This window comes from Vanessa tameamea, chromosome 10 (genome assembly GCF_037043105.1).
Source record: "Vanessa tameamea isolate UH-Manoa-2023 chromosome 10, ilVanTame1 primary haplotype, whole genome shotgun sequence".
Lineage (NCBI taxonomy): Eukaryota > Metazoa > Arthropoda > Insecta > Lepidoptera > Nymphalidae > Vanessa > Vanessa tameamea.
This window is the reverse complement of record NC_087318.1, coordinates 21757-41463: the sequence shown is the minus strand read 5'-3', so window position 1 is coordinate 41463 and position 19707 is coordinate 21757. Positions and strand designations below refer to the sequence as shown.

General features: G+C 39.9%; 1 protein-coding gene across 1 annotated transcript; it reads left to right on the top strand.

The window, feature by feature from the left end:
• Positions 1-7739: 7739 nt before the first annotated feature.
• LOC113391531 (silk gland factor 3-like) lies at positions 7740-17876 on the top strand. The gene is made up of 8 exons (XM_026627516.2): positions 7740-7906; positions 11011-11058; positions 15438-15580; positions 15664-15753; positions 15839-15920; positions 16087-16392; positions 16478-16863; positions 16969-17876. The coding sequence occupies exons 1-8, from the start codon at positions 7852-7854 to the stop codon at positions 17197-17199; spliced, it is 1341 nt and encodes a 446-aa protein (XP_026483301.1). The 5' UTR covers positions 7740-7851; the 3' UTR covers positions 17200-17876.
• The last annotated feature ends 1831 nt before the right edge of the window (positions 17877-19707 follow it).

Below are 19707 nucleotides of genomic sequence, written 5' to 3'. Positions count from 1 at the left end.
TGATGAAACCAGTATGCGTGAGACGAAATTCTGCCTCTTGATAAGTGCGATGGAATACGCTCGATTATTAGCATCGAAATTGAAATTTCCTTGAGAGGAGACGCCACCGTTGGCCGACAGGTATTCACAGGCTGCTATTGTTACTTTATAAAAGGACTCGTATTCAAACAAACTGCAGCGACGCAATGTACGTGTGAGCCGCTATACCCTTATTAGAGTGTACGTAATACGCAGAACGCTACATAAACTAAACCTGTTGCCGGGTATTTTATTTATTGACAGTTTTACATTATTTGTATCATTAAGGAATGATATAAAAGTTCGGAGGGTGATTGTATGCGATTAAAGCAATTTGTGACCATAACGGGTTGCAACTGGCCCGCATGACGCGCTCCCACGCTCGACCATTTAGACAAATAGAAGCGATCGATGACCGATATCAGACAAAATATACATTAGTGTTTACTCCATACGTAAACAAAGGTTTCAACTTCACTGAATCATAATATTTTCCTTATAAATCTGACTCCAGTAAATTAAAATTGCGCAATTCATAACTTACTTGCTTGCGAAAAAAAACCACAGGTGATTTCTAGCATTATATTTGCTTTAAATGATTTGGTACTTTTCACCTCGAGGGTGGTGCGGAGGTTGAAGGGTTGTGTCGCGCAGCTGCCGCATCGCGCCGCCTCCACACACGCACACGCGCACGCGCGTGCGCACGCGCTATTTCCGAATTCGATTTCGTAACACAACTCTGACGAGCACTCTCGATTTGTAATCAGGAAAGGGTTTCGAACTGCCATGTACTTTCGTTTTAAGACATTTAGACACAATAGTCCACAACGCAGCTGTCACAAAGGTTCTTTTATACTCAAAGCATTTCGCATTACGACATTCGCTAAAAATAGAAATGAATAATTATTTAATAATATAATGCTAAATATGTTCAATAAAAATACAATTAGATTATTGTATTTGCTTGCTGTATTTCGTGCACACGATTGCCAGAATATACGCCAGCTTCTGCTTTCTATAAACGTCCGTGTCCGGCGGGGGATATCGAGTTTTTAGAAGCTCTGAAATAAAAGAGCTCAGTTTTGTTTTTGTGTCACCTCCCGGTAATCTCCCTCTTAGGTAAACATTTGTGGCATACAGAATCAATTTGCTGACAGTTTTGCCGTGAACAATGCGCGACTACGAAACATCTGCGCATACGCTCCTCTAATAACAAGATACGCGCTGACTGCGCAGATATTTTTGTTTGCAGCCATGCGTCATCTGTGAATTTCGTAAAATCATAGGTATCTCAATTTATTCAACGTCTCGACATAAGAACTTTGAATTTTTACTTATCCAATATGAAAAAAATATTAAATCAATATTAGAACTAATTACAACTCAGTCCATTCAATCACCCGGTGATCTCTTAAAATTGACTGTCGCGCTAGAGCTCACGCTCTTATTGTTAAGTGCGTCATAATATATAACTAAACGGATTCAGCAAAATCAAACAACACGTTCTGTTTAGATTTATCTGAACCTCTGGATGATAAAACTATCTCAAAATGTATGTCATTAAATGTTTCCCGTAATAGTTTTAAATTTTCATACGTCATCTTAATGTAAGCCTTATTATATTCGTTGCAACTCAAACTCAATGTATCAAAATTAACTCATTTTAACACAATACTATTTTTAAAAATCGCATGCTCATAATCTAAATTTTGAATTAAAAAAATATAACATTAAAATGAGGTCACATTCTAAAGACATTAATGTTTATAGAGTTAAGAAGTATTATTGCATTGAAATTATCAATACATTGTACAACTGGAAACATATTATCATAAACGAATATAAATTCGTGGCGCTGATTCTTTTCAGTGCAACCGATGGAAGGTACCTTTGAACGGTGATCAAGTTAAACTCTTCGAAATTCTTATATCTGAAAGGCTGTTAATGTTCTCCCGCGTCGAGTCCGACCACTTAGAGTTGAGTGGGTTTACAAGAATTTGATTTTCACATCGCGTCCCCGAGGGGCGCAGGAGTGTGCGGGAGGCCGGGGCGGGGAGGGTCGCACTGTGTGCTCGCCAAACAATCGCGCTGTTTGCTGCTGTTCTGTTTGACGACTGCTACCTAATATTGCTATTTGCTCTGTGCCGACTGTTGACTATCATAAATTCATAACGAGCCACTTCGCTAGTCCGCTACTCCGCCTCGCCTGCGGACAACTCGCTCGTGTCCATCGCGCTCTTTGCGAACGGAAACGAAGAAAAGTATGCTATTATATTTAATATTTATTCTTTAAGTGTAAATATTTGGTTCGGCGGGTGTATCGTGTATCGTGGCCGACTCGACAGTTCGAGATCGCGGCAATTACTGTCGGGGAATAAACACAAACAGACGACGGCTCGATGCGATGCAATTACACGGCCCCCGTACGATTTTACATAAATGTTCAATAAAACCAGCTCGGTATCGATTAAACTCTAAATTAATTTTATTGCGCTGTATATTTCACTTAACGATCGTTTTGACGCGTCCACTGTTAGTTGTTATTCGTTATTAGGCAAGGGACGGGTTGAGACGTCGGTAATGACATAGATCGCTCAGTGATCGGCGGCACGTGCGCCTAATGCGCCTGCATCGCCTGCATCGCCGGCCTCGATCATACATCATCGCGTTTTAAATTAAACCCGTCACGCGCGACGGAGACGTAATTCACAAATGATGTCGCGCTCTATAAATCAGATCAACCCTTTCGCGACGAGCAGGCCCCGAGAGGCGACCAATCCCAGCGCGCCATCTATGTAGATGTATGTAGATGGGGCATTTACATAAATTTACATTCGTCGTCCGCGGAGCCGGGCGGGCCGCTACACATGCGCCCCTGCGCGCTCCCACCTGATATAAGTTGAATCGTTTTTTAAAGGGTTAACTATGTATCTGCTATTTAGGCGTTCATAAAAACCCCATCGCTACCCTTTGTATGGCTCTTATGTTTGTTTCATTTGAATATGTAAAGAGCCCCTTTTAAACCATCTGATACGATCATTGAACGTTTACCTTCGCGTTGAGAGCGTACGGCGTAAATTACTTTATAGAATGGTACTCGACAACCTAATTAATCTCAAAAGGCACAAATCAATTATTATTTAACATAATCGTATTGTTCCTGCAATCGGCTAAGGTACAGTTAGTGCGCGTCGCGTCTCCGCTGCAGCTGCATCGGCTATTGATCAGCAGTCCCCTCTCAGCCCTGCAGGAGCCGTCTCGCGTCTCCCGCTAATGAGCCAGAGCCGGCTCACTACATCGCTTTGTACTTAGTTAGATAGAGCTAGAACGTTTTGCTCCAGACTTCGATCAGAATCGCAACATGAAAATAAAAATATACAAATTACTTTTTGTTTACCATATCTGGTCACTTAACATTAACTCGAAGTTACACAAAGACAGCATTGTTTATCATTCAGTTCGATTAGGCGGTAGGCTTCATGCCTGCTGGTTCCCAAATACCAGTAGTGCGTACGTCACTCAGTTACCTATAATTAAATTTTTAACGTTTTTAATTAAAGGTTAATTCTTTGTATTTATTTATATAAAGGTCATATTAATATTTTAAAAGGTTATAATTTCATTCGAAAGCGTTAATATTTTAATACCTATATTAATCCTTACCTACGTCCTACCTTATCAGAAGTTTTTATTGAACCTTATAATATATTATATAATATAGGTATATGTTTAAATTTAGTGAGGCATATAGGTAATATCACATTATAGTAAGATGTATAGATAAATCAAACTCATTTGTGTTCGTAATGAAGTTTATACATAAGAGACATCCATACGTATAATAGGACCCCCTCGTACTAACGAGAATACTACATAAATCTATTTACACTGTAACGCGGCACCGATGCTGTAAAAAGGCCGGCATAACAATAATAATAATTTAAAAGTAAATTCGGGAAGTTTAAAACGGTTGAGCGGCGAAGGGTTATCCCCCGGCGCGTGTTGACACGGCATGTACTAGTTAACGGGATTACGGGCACGCGCTACCCTTGCCGGCCGAGCAGCCGCGCGGGCCGCGGCAGTTGAGGCGAATTGAAAATGCAAATACGTCGCTAATCCAACATGGCCGCCACGCCCCGCCCGCGCGCAATCGATAGCTGCCCGTCGCCTACTCCTCACTCGCAGATTCATTACGATTGCACTCTCGCGATAACATTCTCTCGACGCTCCCTTACACTCGATACATTCTGATGAGATTTAACAAAAGAAACGCGCCACTGACGACAAATCAATTCTAATCTACTAATGTACCGATATATATGCTCACTTAAGATTCTCTTTACTTCGATAATATCGTTACTCTTTATAGAGCGTATGTGGCGTTGCCGCGTGCGTTTCGTATAAAGATAACGAATATTTGTAACGCGACTGATTCAATAATTCATGATTCGCGGCGTATAAAAAACTGACCTATCGCAAGCGCGCCTCCGCCTGCTTTCACTGCCGAGTAACGACCGGCTGGGTGACTTGGAAGCCATTAACATGTTTCCCGGATTAAATAGATTCACAAGTATTCAATTTTTTGTTATGAGACAGAAGTGTGTTTGTCTTAATTGCTTTAATTCACTTCTTAAAATAAATCATTCGGCTTATTTCTCATTTTTATAGGAATTAAAAATGCATCTTGTTAAAAAATGCTGAATGCAAACGGGGTTGTAGAATACGCCGCAGCGGTCCCCGGGGAGGTCACCGATCCTGCCGTTAAAACGACGGGACATTATGGGCAGTATTCTGGTTAGGCCAGATCAGTCCCGCAGTATCTAAGTTCAATTATCATCCAATACTTACTTTTTCTGTAATTGAAAATTGGGACTACATCCATTACTGTGAGTACACCACATATCATGTGGTGTAATGGTTTTTGAAACAGGGAATTCCGAGCTGAAGATATTTAACCTTGCCACGACGACTAAAATACTATGTTGCCTCAACCGGATTGCGTCAAAATGATAAGCCGAGGTGATTATAAAAAAGCATTTTGTTAACTATCGTGAGATTCGTGTCGTTTCACGAAATACTAAATATGTAGCCCCGTGCAAGAAGGTTCCACTACATCGAGTAACGGATACAGACATAGTACTTAAAATATTGGTGTCTCAAAGCTTTACATGTTTAAGTTATTGAATCGCAAAAAAAGCTTTCACAATACGTTTCACATTTCAAACTTAAAAATAACAAATGTTTGCGTACTGCATGTCGTCAAGTGTGCGCTCAACTTGAAAATTGCTTTATAAAAACATTGACCTTGTAATCGCTTCAATCTATTTGAAGTATATTTCAAATTAATAAACGAATGATGTTTTATACACAGCGAAATGTTTTTTCATGATATGTTAATGGTTTTAAATGTCACTTACATTAATGTCACGAGCGGCGAACATCGAGGCGTCTCGGCGCTGATTCTTATCCGCTTGATATTTTACGAGCGCTCATCGTTTCTCTTCGAGAAGTTGCCAACAAGTCCCACACATTACAGAGTACGCACAATTTTAGCATAACTATTAGTGGTTATTTTTAATTATATTTTAATAGCAATCGTAGATTGGTTGTCAACGCGTCACGTGCGTATCTATTGTAAGACAGGCCGTGTACTTTATTTCTTGGGTAACATTCGCGTTGTAAATCTTATAAAGGGTCAGTTGACACAAAACGGTGTCGCGGACACCGAAGGTCAACAGATGTAGGCGACGCTTATTGAGCTAATAAAATATGTAGACGCCGCGGGGATGACTGAGTCTGGCCTGAACCCCTTTCATCCCACACACATACATACCTATTACTTTGCGATTCAAGATGTTTCGTACAACACTCAACTCAAACTGTGATGCTTGCATAGAGGCGGAGGTGGTTTTGATTTTGATATTGCCAACACCTAATCAATCAATTATTTTTATTACGTGTGTAAGTCACGGTGACTCGAGACCTGAAATCCCTCACTCGGGAACGTTCTTTATATGAACGTTGAAATCTATACGTGTATGTATATGAAAGCGAAATACCACTTACTGAGTGATCACGAAATCCCAGCATCTATGACACCCACGAGCTTGAGATTTTGACTTCAACCCTAAACAGTCCGATTTACGTTGTAGTAAGGCATCCGAGTGAATGTTAAAACATTTAAAAATTAAAAACATAAATTCGTGTTCTCATTGAAAAATGTACAAAGGTTGAAACAAGATTGTACAAATCAGATATGTGTTTCTTATGCGCTGCGCGCTTATAACCTGACGCAACTTGTATAGAGAAAAACAACTAGCGTGGCTGTCGTGCGTCCCCCCCCAGTTGATACTTTAATATCCAATCTGCGATGATATTGCTCACATTATGGCACACGAACAACCCTTGCTTCACTGTTGCGTGTTTAATTAAAGTTCATTGTATGTGGGGGCAGAACAAGTGTCTCGTAGCACCAGACTACGCACGTAGCGTTCACGTAGCGTTGGTGCATGTGGTTCTATTACCGTCGTTATTACTGTATCTTAATTGTCCACTTCACTGTATCCACAGTGACCCATTTTTAAGCGTGACCCATAAAGTTACATCTCGACAGGGCCAGAATGTCCGTTCCCGAGCCTCGAAAGCCCCGAAATAATATTCATTGTATTCGCAACCGCTTTCGTAAACATAGTTTGTTCAGCTTTCAAAGAGCCGTTATTGAGCTCTACAAAGGTCGAATCTCTTATTCAAAGTAGCAATATCTTGGCGCCTAAACAAACAGCGGTCACATTACGTAAATGCATTCCGATAGCGATGCATGAGCGGAAAGTGGTTCAAAGCGCCGAAGTAGCCAGGAGCCGGGCGGCGCGAGGGGGGCTGAGGAGTAGGACTCGAACGTTTGATCGACGAACGTGTTTACGCACATTAGCATCACAAAGATGTTAGCCTCGGCCGAGTAAAAGCTAAGTCTGGAAGTGTTCGAAGTTGCGATTACCCCTCGTTAAACATGGTCGGAAAGAAATTTAATCTAATATTCCTCGTTGCAGTCTAAATACTCGAAAACTTCATAGTTTGTTTTAACATGATCGGCTAATTAATTGTCTAAGGTGTCCTTTTAGTTCAATCTTGCTATCTTTAAACTACATCATTTCATTTTTCTTCGAACTCAACTAAATTCGAATTCATTGTATGAATTTCGATAGATACATTTAAATGTCTTCACCCACGCACGTGCTCGCTTCGTATGTCACCCGACTGCGTCTAACTCGAAAGTCATTAATCGTCAAAGCGAGGAAACGAATTCTGAAATATTTCAACTGTTGCTTTGCGATCTGCAACAATAGCTCATGCGACAATAGGCCGATCTTGTTTGAGTTTTTTATCTTCGACAATTTGTGGAGAGCAGCGGAGGTTCCGTTCGGCACACGCGGCTCAACCGATTCCAACGTGCTTTTTTCGATCAAACCCGATATCGGAATTCGCGCATCGGTTAGCCGAACCCGTCGCTCCCCTTTCCTAAAAAATTAAACAGCTTTTAAACTCGCATCACGTACGAAAAAAATAATCTCAGGTAATCGAAATAATGGCGAGGCGCGCGAAAAAAATACGCTAAGGGCGGAAAAAGAAACGGATTCGTACAAAAAAGTTAAAATTTTTAATTCGGCGGAGCGCGACGCGCGGGTGAGGGGCCGGGGGAACTCGGCGCGGACGAGCGCCGCCGCCCGGCGCCGTCGCAGTCTCGCGCAGGCCTTCGCGGAGAGCGATCAGCAAGTCGCTTAGTTCTGTCGTGCTTGTGCGTGCAACGCGAGTGTAGCTCCGACCCGACCCGCGACCATGGTGTTGCAGGCTTGCGTGCGCGCTTCCGCGCGATCCTTCTGCGCGTCCTATCGTAAGTAGCTTTACTTGTGCGCGGATTACGTTGTTGATGATTATTACATGACTAGTTTTATACTATAAATATACTGTCACGCTACATTCAATGATATTCTAGTCTTATTATGATATTCCTTAAAAATAAAGATATTTTTTTTATTGAGCTTGTTATTATTTGGATATATTATTATTACTTTTTATGTTATCGAGCTCGCAATGAAACTCACCCGTTACATTATTTACAAACAACTTATTGCTGAAATCCTTATTATTTATTGAAAAAAAAAATTTATTAATATTGAAATTGTAGGTGCGAAATAAAGACAAACTAGGATTATTCTTATAATTTTATTATATTGTCGGTTATTAATAGCTAAACATAATTATGTTCAAATGCAATTTAAGGTTGTCATCGCAGTACCTCTTTTAAGTAAATAGAGGCTCAGAATATAACATTTTTTCGAGATCCCATTTCATCAGCCTCCCCTAATGAACAATTATTTCATTTGTAAATACAGCGATTATCCACGAATATAAGAAATTTGTTAAACCCATTAAAGTAATTATTCGTGCGATAAATCTTTATAAATTTGAGAATATTTATAAATCCTTTTATATACAACAAAACAACCTATTGAGTTTGTTTAAGTTATTATTCTATTCCATTCCACAATTATTGACTTTTTTAATTATTCAGGAAAGCGTTAAAAGTATTTTAGAATGGCTGAGAATGGCTACTAGCAGTAAATAATTGATAATAGTTCAGTCATATTACAGATCGTATTATGTATTAGTATAATCGTTATAAAATAACAGTCGCCTACGACTTTAAAAATACGTATTTGGAGGCTCACACATCAGCGCGCTCCACTGCTATAAAAACATCCTTTTTTTCTGGTCTCAACGTAATATTAGAAGGTTATAGAATGGAAAAGGATTTCTCAATCCGTCAATGTAAAAAATAGCCAACTGCGAGATTTTTTTGGCGATTAAAAAATATATTCCCTTTCGATACACCCCCGCGATTTCTGCGCCTGCGCCGGCCTGTGGAAAAAATGCGATGACGTTTCAATAAGAGACCAATACAATAGCGCGCCTTTTTAATGTCTTTTAGACGTAGATCGTTTTTTATAGTGCCGTCGATCCCTCGTCTCCGGGTTTCGCGGATATTTGAATAAAGCCTGCGCGATGTGCGCAGGCGCTGACGTAAATCCTTTTTAGCCGCGACAGTAACTTGCTTGGATTATCCGCAGGTACCGATCGTTCCCACGATTGAACTGCCTTATTCAACAATGAAACAAGTCTAGTAAAAGTCTTTATCAGAAAATTATGTAATATTAGCATTACAGAAAAAAATTGAAGTAAACTAAAATAAGAGACTAACAATTTATAAACCACAGAAGAAAAGAGCAAACATATAAGCGTGGAACCGATTAGACGGATAATGAGTCCCAGAAATAAAGTAATTTATAGGATGTTCACAAAAGCTTCGGTTTCTGTTAAGGCTTTTGCGTGTTAGTAAGTAGGTAAAAGCGACGCTCTAAGAACAACAATGTGTTAGCCATTTAGAAGTCATTAAAACTCATGAAAGGATTAAATCGATGAATTAAACTTAGCATTTTATAGGCTAATTAAAAGACATTTTTCAATAGAGAGAGGCCTAAATTCCACACCTCAGTTATTCTAGTAATTCTATGACTTTTAAAATAATAAAAATGATTTAAATGAAATAATATTTTCGGCTGTTCGCGGACAAATTATAAAATTATTGATTTGATTTGGAACACAATAATATTAACAGTCGAAAACAATCTCAAAGTTACTTCAAATGATCAATTGTATCGGCTCCAGAATATTTCTTCGTCTGAAGCAGCCAGTTCAGCTACGGACATCAAATGCTTAATTTGTATTTACATCAGGCTCATCTGTCTCGTGACGGAAGTTCTAAGATTTATTATAAGCGCCTGGCATCAGAGCTGTGCCAATGTCATTTTTTAAAGTAGTGAACAGTTCTTTAAATTAATGAAATATATTAGATAACAATAAAGTTCCTTATAATTAGATACTAATGATTCCCGTTTTGTTTTATAAGTTTTCGAACCCTTAGCGTTCGATAATAAGCTAATCGGAAAGACACGAGCTGCAGAGTAGGATATTAAATACCTTCCAACTTAACTGCGGCCTTGAGATTATCCTCAGCCGTGCGGTGTGCGGTGTGCGGTGTGCGGTCAGCCCGTACTGCTTCCACCGGTTATCCGATTAATTAGCTTAATTAGGTAATCTTGTTAGCCGCTGACACTGACGCGCTACACGCGCCGAGTCAGCGCGCACGAACAGGGCTTAATACTACTTGTTTTCGTCTTATTATCCGTCTGCAGTACTTCCAAAACATTCTATGTCGTTACAGTCGTCATACACACGTTGCACGTCATATAATATAAGATTATGTTATCAAAACCCGCAAGCAACTCGATTGTAAAATTGAAAAGAAGCAATGCAAATTAAGAAATTCGTATAAAATTAAGTTTATCGAGTATATACATAAATGAATGCAGGTACGTATACCATATTTACTCATACGAAGTATCGACAACGCTAATCCCGGGATTGCGGACCCGCCTGAGGACGCGTGTCGCGGCCGTCGGATTACGAGACAGCTCGCACATTCTTGCTCGGAGCTCACTCAATAAACACTTCATGAAGACTGAACGACTTGGAGATATAAAACAATATTTATATTACATAAAATTGCTCTTCCACGCACTCAAACAATCTATAATTACTAACGAGAACCTGAACGGTTTTAGTTCGAATGAAAAATGATTTGTGATTTATGAGCACTAAATAATTTGGGTACTTGTCGTTTCCTGACAAATAACTTCTGAAAATATACACACACTTAGATACAATGCGAAATAAAACATTACCATGCCGATTACGTTGTCTGCACCAAATGAGACGTTTCTTATACATAAGGCAGACCGCGAAATTAATTGTAATAAATTAAGTAAATGAAAAAATAATAAAACAACGCTTGGACTTGACCGTTTGCAGCGCCATCGCTAGCGGTGTTATGTTTTATTCGACGAGTGAGTAATAGTAAGTTGTCGTTTGTTTCAGAAGAGTCGGGAGATCTCATCAAGTCGCCCTCGCCGCCCCCCAGCCATGGTGAGCAAACACCGTAACTATATTTGCGTCACACGCGGTAGCCTGGACACATACCGACTTAATTTAATTAGGATCTTTAACGAAGAATACAAATCACAAGCTTACAATAAAATGTCAAGAGTTATATATCTCAGTGCTCCCTCTATGTAGAAACCACGGCCACAGCCACCTCGTACAACTCCAAATATTAAAAATAATTTAGATTGTACATAGCACAAATTTTAATTATAGATACGATAAACAGATTAATCTCTCATATAAATTAAGAAATCAACTATAAGCAATAAAAAAACACTCAAAATAAAAATAGAATATTTTATTTTAAAAATAATTTAAATGTCACAAAAATATTTATAGTTAACAAGTAAGTAAAATACTCTTTATTTATTATCAAATTTTGTAGAAATGGTTTCTTGTTTCAAGCTTTCCTAGTCAAACGTATACTCTTTAGCACCTATTTAAACACTACCTATAGTTCTCCATTAGGTCACAGATACCTACGGGTTCATGCATTTATACACCCCATACTGGCACTCTGTGTCGCTGCGTCATACTGATAGCGACCCGACCCGACACCGTCATCGGAACCGGGTTTGCAGTTTCGTTGAAAACCGAAAAGACTTTAGTTATTTCTCGTACATTTTTTCAAGGATTAGTATTTTATTTGCATATTTACTGAGATTTGATTTGATATTTAACTACAGGTTAAAGTTCGAGTTCCGTTAACCCAAATGAAGAAGTTTACATAATTTTTTTTTTGATACATTATAAAAATTTAGATAAAATAAAACAAACACGTGAAAGAATCGATAAAATATCTTAAGAAATAAGAAAGTTATGGGACTTTGAAGTTGGGGTTTTAAGAATAATTTTGTTATACGTGGCGTTCGGTCGTGTGACGTCATTTGACCTAGACGACACATCGGGTGTTCGCCGAGTACGTACGAAATACGAATGTATTGTTGTGTAGTTGCTCACGCCATTCGATTCGTATTTTGTTTATTACCCGATGGCAGAAGTTAAAAAAAATGCTTACAAATATTATATTGTTCCTATGTGTCAAAGCACAACATTTAAAAATCCCAATAAAATATTTTTTCGTGTACCAAATAATATAACAATAAGGAAAAAATGGTGCAAAGTAATGAAGCGTGATTTAATTGGCCCTAAAAGCACCAAATATGTGTGTGAAGATCATTTTGATGTAAGTAACTATTAATATATCTTTTGAGTCGTGAGTAAGTTTGGAATAACTGATTCAGTAAAAATAACTATATATTTTATGTAAATTTATTTAAGTGCTGTGAAAATATAATTTATTTACAGGTTGAAAATGACACAGAAAATTTAGTAAAACATCGACTGGTTGGGGGAACATTAAAGTTAAAACCCGAAATATATTCTCATAAATTTGACTGTCAAAAGGCAGCGAAACCTCAAAAAGAACGAGGAGCATATGAAAAAAGATGTCGGATTGAATTTTATGAAAGTCTTAACAAAAGAAGCACCGTCGACTTCAAGTCAATCGTCTTCTATTCAATGTTTCGAAATTATTGAGTGTGATGCCATGGAGTCACATGAAACAGAGGATCCGCTACCAGAGAACATTACATTTCCAGAATCAATCGATTCGAATCATCCAAATAAAAAGAGAAACAAAAGAGTTCAAGTAAACAACCAACAACCAGTACTAAACTAGAATCTGTTTTTTACTTATAATTAGGTTTTTTATTTATAAATCATATTTGTAAGTTAGACCATGTGGTTGGTTAAATAAACTTAAAAGGATGTACTTACTTAAAAAGTTTAACTCCTTTTATTTCAGCACTAACATAAAACGGCTTTGAAGAAAAAAAAGTCCATCACTGTGTATATATCAATATTAGGCAAATTATCACTTTGTCCTTTGACAAAACCTTCTTCCATTATAGTAAAATAAAAACTAAACACTAATAAATAAAAAATAATAAAACGACTTTACGTTAAAAAACACGAAAAATACTTGAATGATTCGTTTCGTGGTGCGGTGATACCGAACAGGTCAAATGACGTCACAGGCGAATCGTAAACTATAGACGTTCCGTACTAAAATACGTAAACTTTAATAATCTATTTCTAAGTCATTTATTGATGGATTTCAAAAATTCTTTCAGTGATGGATTAGTTTTGATCTATATTTTAATACCATTACGTTGAATATAATATTAACAACATCATGAAACTTCCTCATTGAATATTTTAATAGTTTCTGTTGCGTTAAAGGTCGGTAAGATTTATATTTATAAATGAAACAGCTGACTGAAGTGACGTGTCGAGTGTGCTTTATATAATAAATTGTAATATTTTAATATTAATTTTTCTTTATATGGAGTTAGATCTTTAAAATTAATCATATGTAATTTACAAGAGACACGGGCTCATCAAATAAATAATGGGCAATGAAAGTGTAATAAAATAACACGCATTGCTTTATTTGCCAGTAGGTACATGAATAAAACATAACTAAATAACGCAAGCATTGAAGCGTACGCGAGTTCGGTCATTAATCATTTATAAATATAAAAAGAGAGCTACTTGCTCCCTAATCTTTGACTTACAACAAAAGTACAATACTCTCATAATAAAACGTAAGGTGTACTGGCAAGGGTTGAAAGTCACGTCGGCTTCGTATTGAAAGTGAACGGGTTGACGCACGGAGCTGCGCACGCGCCGAGGTGGGATTAGCCCCGGCTCGCGCACCTCGGCGCACGTTCTGCGACAAAAAATGGCGCACCTTCACCCTTTGACGACCCACCGAGAGGAAGTGATACGTCTTGATAACGCTAGGGGAGAGACACTGAAGAGATTGACAATTAACATTTACAAATATATCAAAATAATATGACATATGATAGTTTATTTATTTACTAAAACGAAGGACACGCAGAAAAAAAGCCGAAATCATAGTGAACCTTAGTATAAAGAAAAAAAAAACTTGTTTTATTTTGCAAATACGCTGCATTGTCGACACATGCATAGATATAACAATCTTTTTATAGCCTTCATCAGTACCAGAGACAGGCACACACACTGACACATTCTATATTGAAATGTATTATTATAAAGTTATTTAATCTAGCTTTAGAGTACCTACATACATCATATACGATGTGACATACCTATTGACGTTTGACATATCGTTATTGCGTAAAATAAATAAACAAATAATTACGATATAATATCCACGATGATAATGTTGCTGTTTGCCGGTCGCTGTGCACTTTTATGATTTAAATATTCTCGCTTTCATTTATTTAAAATACTTAATTATATGTAATTTGGTATAAAAGATATACGTAATGTACGTATGTTTAGCTGAGATCGGCGAGGGCGCGGGTTCGGCCCATTTACATCCCATATCCGGTTGCGATCGAGTCCCGCACCCTGCTATTTTATACATTCGCTGTAGTTTTTAGACTAAAGATAATACATTTTCTACGTTCATTATCCACCATTGTTTAGTTTATTTATAATAGTAATAGACTGTAGGGACTGGGCTAAGGCCTCCTTACTTTTTATAAGAAGAAAGTTTAGAGCCTATTCCATGCTGTTCCAATGCGAGATTTAAATATATTTGATTTCAATCGATATTATCCGCTGAGCACGAGATAAATTATAAGCACAAATGAAGTGGCGCTAGCCGAGTTAATGTTACAATACACAATACACACAAACCTTCGTTAAGAACCACTTGGTCTCACCGCCGGACTATTTAAGCTGGAATGAAAACGAAGACAACCTATTATATGAGGCTCTTTATTCACACCTTAACTAATAATAAATCATTTGCAAAAACTATCAGTCGAGCCCATTATTTTTAAAATAAATTAAAATTTGTTATTAAAAAATTACAATTTGCATTTAATAATGCATAATCGTCGATTTCGAGTTTTCGACACTTGGAATATCGTGTGCGAGCGCGCGCGACGGTAGAGTCCATCTGTTCGAGCAACTCTCGGAGGAAAACTCAAACTTGGAGGCTATAAATTGAACGTGCGTCTGATTTACAGCCTGAGAGACCCCATTTCCCTTTACACGATGTAAACGCCACGAATAAGAGCTCACTGAATATTTAGTTTTTGCCAATATCAATAAGTTCGTTAAGTGTGCACTAGCCTATAATGCTACTTCTGAATGTTTAGATTTATGACGTCATCAATTAATTGTAGAACTCATCAGTCAATCAATCATTCCTCATATAATTAGCCAGAACTAATTTGCACGTCCAATACAATTATAACATTTTCCATTTGGGTTTCCTTTAGAACCGATTGTAACTTCACGTAGCACTTAAGAGAAAAAAAAATTCTAATATAAAATTGAACATTTTGAATTTTCAGACGGATCAGCGAGTGGCGAGGGCGAAGGCGAGGGCGAGACGAGCGGAGACGAGCGCGTGTCGCTGGCGCTGCCGATGGCGCGAGCGCCCGCGCCCCACGCCGCCGCCGTCTCCGCCGCCTCGGCCGCCACCGCCGCCGTGCTTGTAAATATAACTGACATAAATGTGCCTGATTTATTTAAAAGGATTAAAAAAAAACAAAACTAATCACCATAAACTTTCCGCAGAGTGCGGCAGGCGCGGGCAACGCTTTAGCTCAGTTGCAGCATTTACTGCTGACCCAACACGGCGCACATTCTTTACTTCTACACACACAAGTAAGTCGGCTGTACCTATTTTCGGTCTATTTATTCTAAGGGACAAAACGAAAGTCTTACGATGGGCATTATTCTAACCTTTTAGGTTCAGCAAGCCGTAGCGCAGGCTGCAGCGCAACAGTTGCAACAACTACAAGCGCGAGCCAACGCCGGACAACCAACTGTTGGTGAGCGAACCTGTGACTTTCATGTTGTCGACCTATTTCCGGTACAAATCAAGGAGAGTAATCCATCTATATTTTCTACTCAGACAACAGGTTATTTCAATGCATTCTTTTATATTATGATTATATATATTGAGAATATTTATTAACATAAAATTTTATCATACAGACACGAGGTCGCCGTCTCCCCGTGGCTCCCCGCCCGGCGCCGCCGCGTTCCTCACGCCGCACACGCCGGGCCCGGGTCGGGCGCGCTCCCCGCACGCGCACCACCACGCGCACGTGCACGCGCATTCCCATACTCACGCGCACGCGTTGCACGTGCACTCACCGCACTCGCAGACGCAGACCGGCCACTCGCCGCTGCACGCGCACGCACATAAGCCCCGCGCGCTCGACCCGGCCGACGACACAGCCGACCTCGAGGAGCTCGAACACTTCGCCAAAACTTTCAAACAGCGCAGGATCAAACTCGGTGAGGAGGCGATCCTTCGACACCGTACCAGTCCCTTTATCGCGTTTCCCGGCGTTCGACATATAATCGCTCCAATTGTTCCCAGGTTTCACCCAGGGCGATGTCGGCCTGGCTATGGGTAAACTGTACGGGAACGATTTCTCCCAGACGACCATCTCGCGCTTCGAGGCGCTAAATCTCAGCTTCAAGAACATGTGCAAGCTGAAGCCGCTTCTGCAAAAGTGGCTGGAGGATGCGGACTCGTCGATGAGCGGCGGGGGGGGCGGTGCGTCGCTGGGGGCCGGGCTGGCCGAGGCCGTCGGCCGCCGCCGCAAGAAGAGGACATCCATCGAGTCCGGCGTGCGCGTCGCGCTCGAGAAGGCCTTCCTCCATAACCCCAAGCCCACCAGCGAGGAGATCGCCGCGCTCGCCGACTCGCTCTGCATGGAGAAGGAGGTCGTGCGCGTCTGGTTCTGCAATCGTAGACAGAAGGTGCGTCTCTTTCGGTTTCGTTCGATCGATCGATACGTGACGTAGATCACGACGGCGGAAATTCTCGCGATGCGTTAACTAACCGGAGTCCCGCGTCATTTCCAGGAGAAGCGCATAAATCCTCCGGCGGGCGAGGCGGGCGGCGCGTCGTCGCCGGGCGGTGGCGGCTCGCTGCTCCCGCTGTCGCACCCCCTGCACGCGCTGCCGGCACACGCGCACGTGCTGCCGGCGCACGCGCACGCGCACGCGCACGGGCCGGCGGCGGCCGCGCACGCCGCACTGCAGGCGGCCGCGCTGCAGCCGCTGGCGCTGCTGGCGCGCCCGCCGCGCGACTGACCGACACATATCTTGTAAATACCGCCGCCCTGTACAGACTCAAGTGTACATACAGTCTTAGTCCGCCGCGCGTCGCGCGCGTCTGCGCTCGGGCGGCGCGGACGGGCGCTCGCCGGGCGGGCCCGCCGCCGTGACTCGCGGAGCCGTAACTGGGACGTGTGAGGGCCAGGGGGGCAGCTCCCGTGGAAGGATCGTGGTGGAAGATGAAAATTCTAATTTTTAAAATATTCAGCGAGCGACAAATTACTTACAAGGTTACGATGCTCCTTCTGGTACGGGATGTCAATAATAGTCTGTCGTGTGACCGTACGAGAATCACGTAAACCAGTAATACTGAGAGGGAAGTTCCAAGTTCCGTTAGTAACAAATAACCAGCTTCCACTTCCTCACTGGTAAAGGTAGGAAGGCCTAGATGGGTCCCGCCCCTCTGACCCAACCCAGTTACGCCTGCAGCGACTGACGGACGCTCGGGGGAGTCCCGCAGGTCGCGCGCGACGCGTCTAGCCGTAAGAGATAGCGTAGCGCATTTAGCTCGTAAGTTTATATTATAATGTGAATTCTATTTATGTGAGGCGGTCTCCGCCGTGTACAGAACCCATATCACTTAGCGCATGACGCGTATGTAAGGTGGATGTGTAGAAAACGATCTATATGTTGTAATAAAACATGATAGATGACGATGTCTTTCATTCGTGTCCTCCTGTTCCTTGCGGCGACCGCTTGCCCGAGCGAGCTGGGCTCACTTTCACTTACACAGGATAAGGTCTAGTAGTCGGTAAATACAGTTATTGCCACTCACAGTACCTACTCAGGTCGAATACCTCAGTAGCAATTTTAGAAAAAAATAATAAATAAAACGCTATAAACTTTTAGTCGGCCACTTTAGTGTTTCATAAACTATGTGAACATGAATTATTGGTATTGCTACCGAGCTCACATTGCAGTAGGTATAGGATCGCGTCCTAGCTCCCTACTCCTGAACATATTACAGAGCAACTATATTATAATTTCATGATATTAAAATATTCAGATTTTAACATTTTTTAAATATTATTGTAAAACGTGCTGTGATAACAATCATTATAAAATTACTCGACAAATTCATCGAAATGTCGATGTTTTCGTGCGTGTCAGATGTTCGCTTATGCAAATAATATGGTCTGCAAGTGTTCGACGCGGATAAGCGGTATCACAGTGTCTCTGTTTGATAAATGTCTATTAGAGAGTAATGTTGCAATAAACTTAATAAAGGTATATTTAATAAAATAAAACTATTTTTTTTCCTTATATCTTCTACCTTTTAATTATATCCTTCAGCGGGGTGGTTAAGGGATGAATGAAAGAAACAAAAATGGTCGAGAAAATTCGAAATTTACGGTAATTGAAAAAAATAACAATTATTGAAAATCAATAAATAAATATGAAATGCTGGTCTAATACATAGCAACGAATTATATATTGCTCAACTCCTAAACGAAATTAGAATGAAATGTGGAAATTTTTTATTCGTCCCGAGCGATGGCGCTGCAGTCGGAAACTAAATAAAATTTTTATTTCACCCGCACGGAGTCCCGGAATCGACCCGGGGTTTGAACCTATAAAGTAATTGAGTTTTTCTTACATTAAAAATCAATAGCAGCCCGGCTATTGGAAGTCGATAGTGTTAGACTTTCGTCAACGCGCACTGCCATCGAACTCGAAATTTATAAAATATATATTAATAAATAAAGCATATTATTCAACACAATATACATATCATAACTGCAATAAATTATATTTTGATAAGACAATTATAGTTCTATATATTCGCATCCGTAATCGTATCAAAATGAAATGTGTAGGTACCTATTGTATCATATTTTTTTCTTAGGTAACTATTACCACATAAGTAAACGTTCCAAACTGACTAATTGAATTGAAACAAACAGCTATATCGTATAAAATAATACAAACGGATTACGATGTACGTAAGCGCACCCATGCGTTGTAACATTTTGATAACCTGAGCTTATGATATAATTCGCCTAACTAAAATTTGAAGCAATTATATCGAAACTGGATTTATCTTGAAAATCGTAAGGCGTTATGTGTATAATGTAAGCAAATATTTTTATACAAACATTATTTAATACTTTTATTTAAATAAAATGTAGGTCATTAAATACGAGTGGAGCGAATAAAACTCGACCTAGAGAGTAATTCGTACACTAAAGACTAATAACTCAGTATGAACCGATGACGAAACTAACGCCATCTAGCTGTGGTCGGATGTATTATTACGAGATATAGTATTTGTCTGACGCCATCTGTTTTATTGTCAATTTAGAACTAATGTACATATGTGTAAAAGTACTCTAGTATTTCCGCGATTGTTATGTATAAAGTTTTATAATGTATGGTCAGCAACAGCACGGATACCTCTTATATACAAGTGTATAGTGTCAGACACAGAACCGTACTGATACATTTTTTTTATTCGCACAGAATAGGAAAGAAATTTTGTCCGAA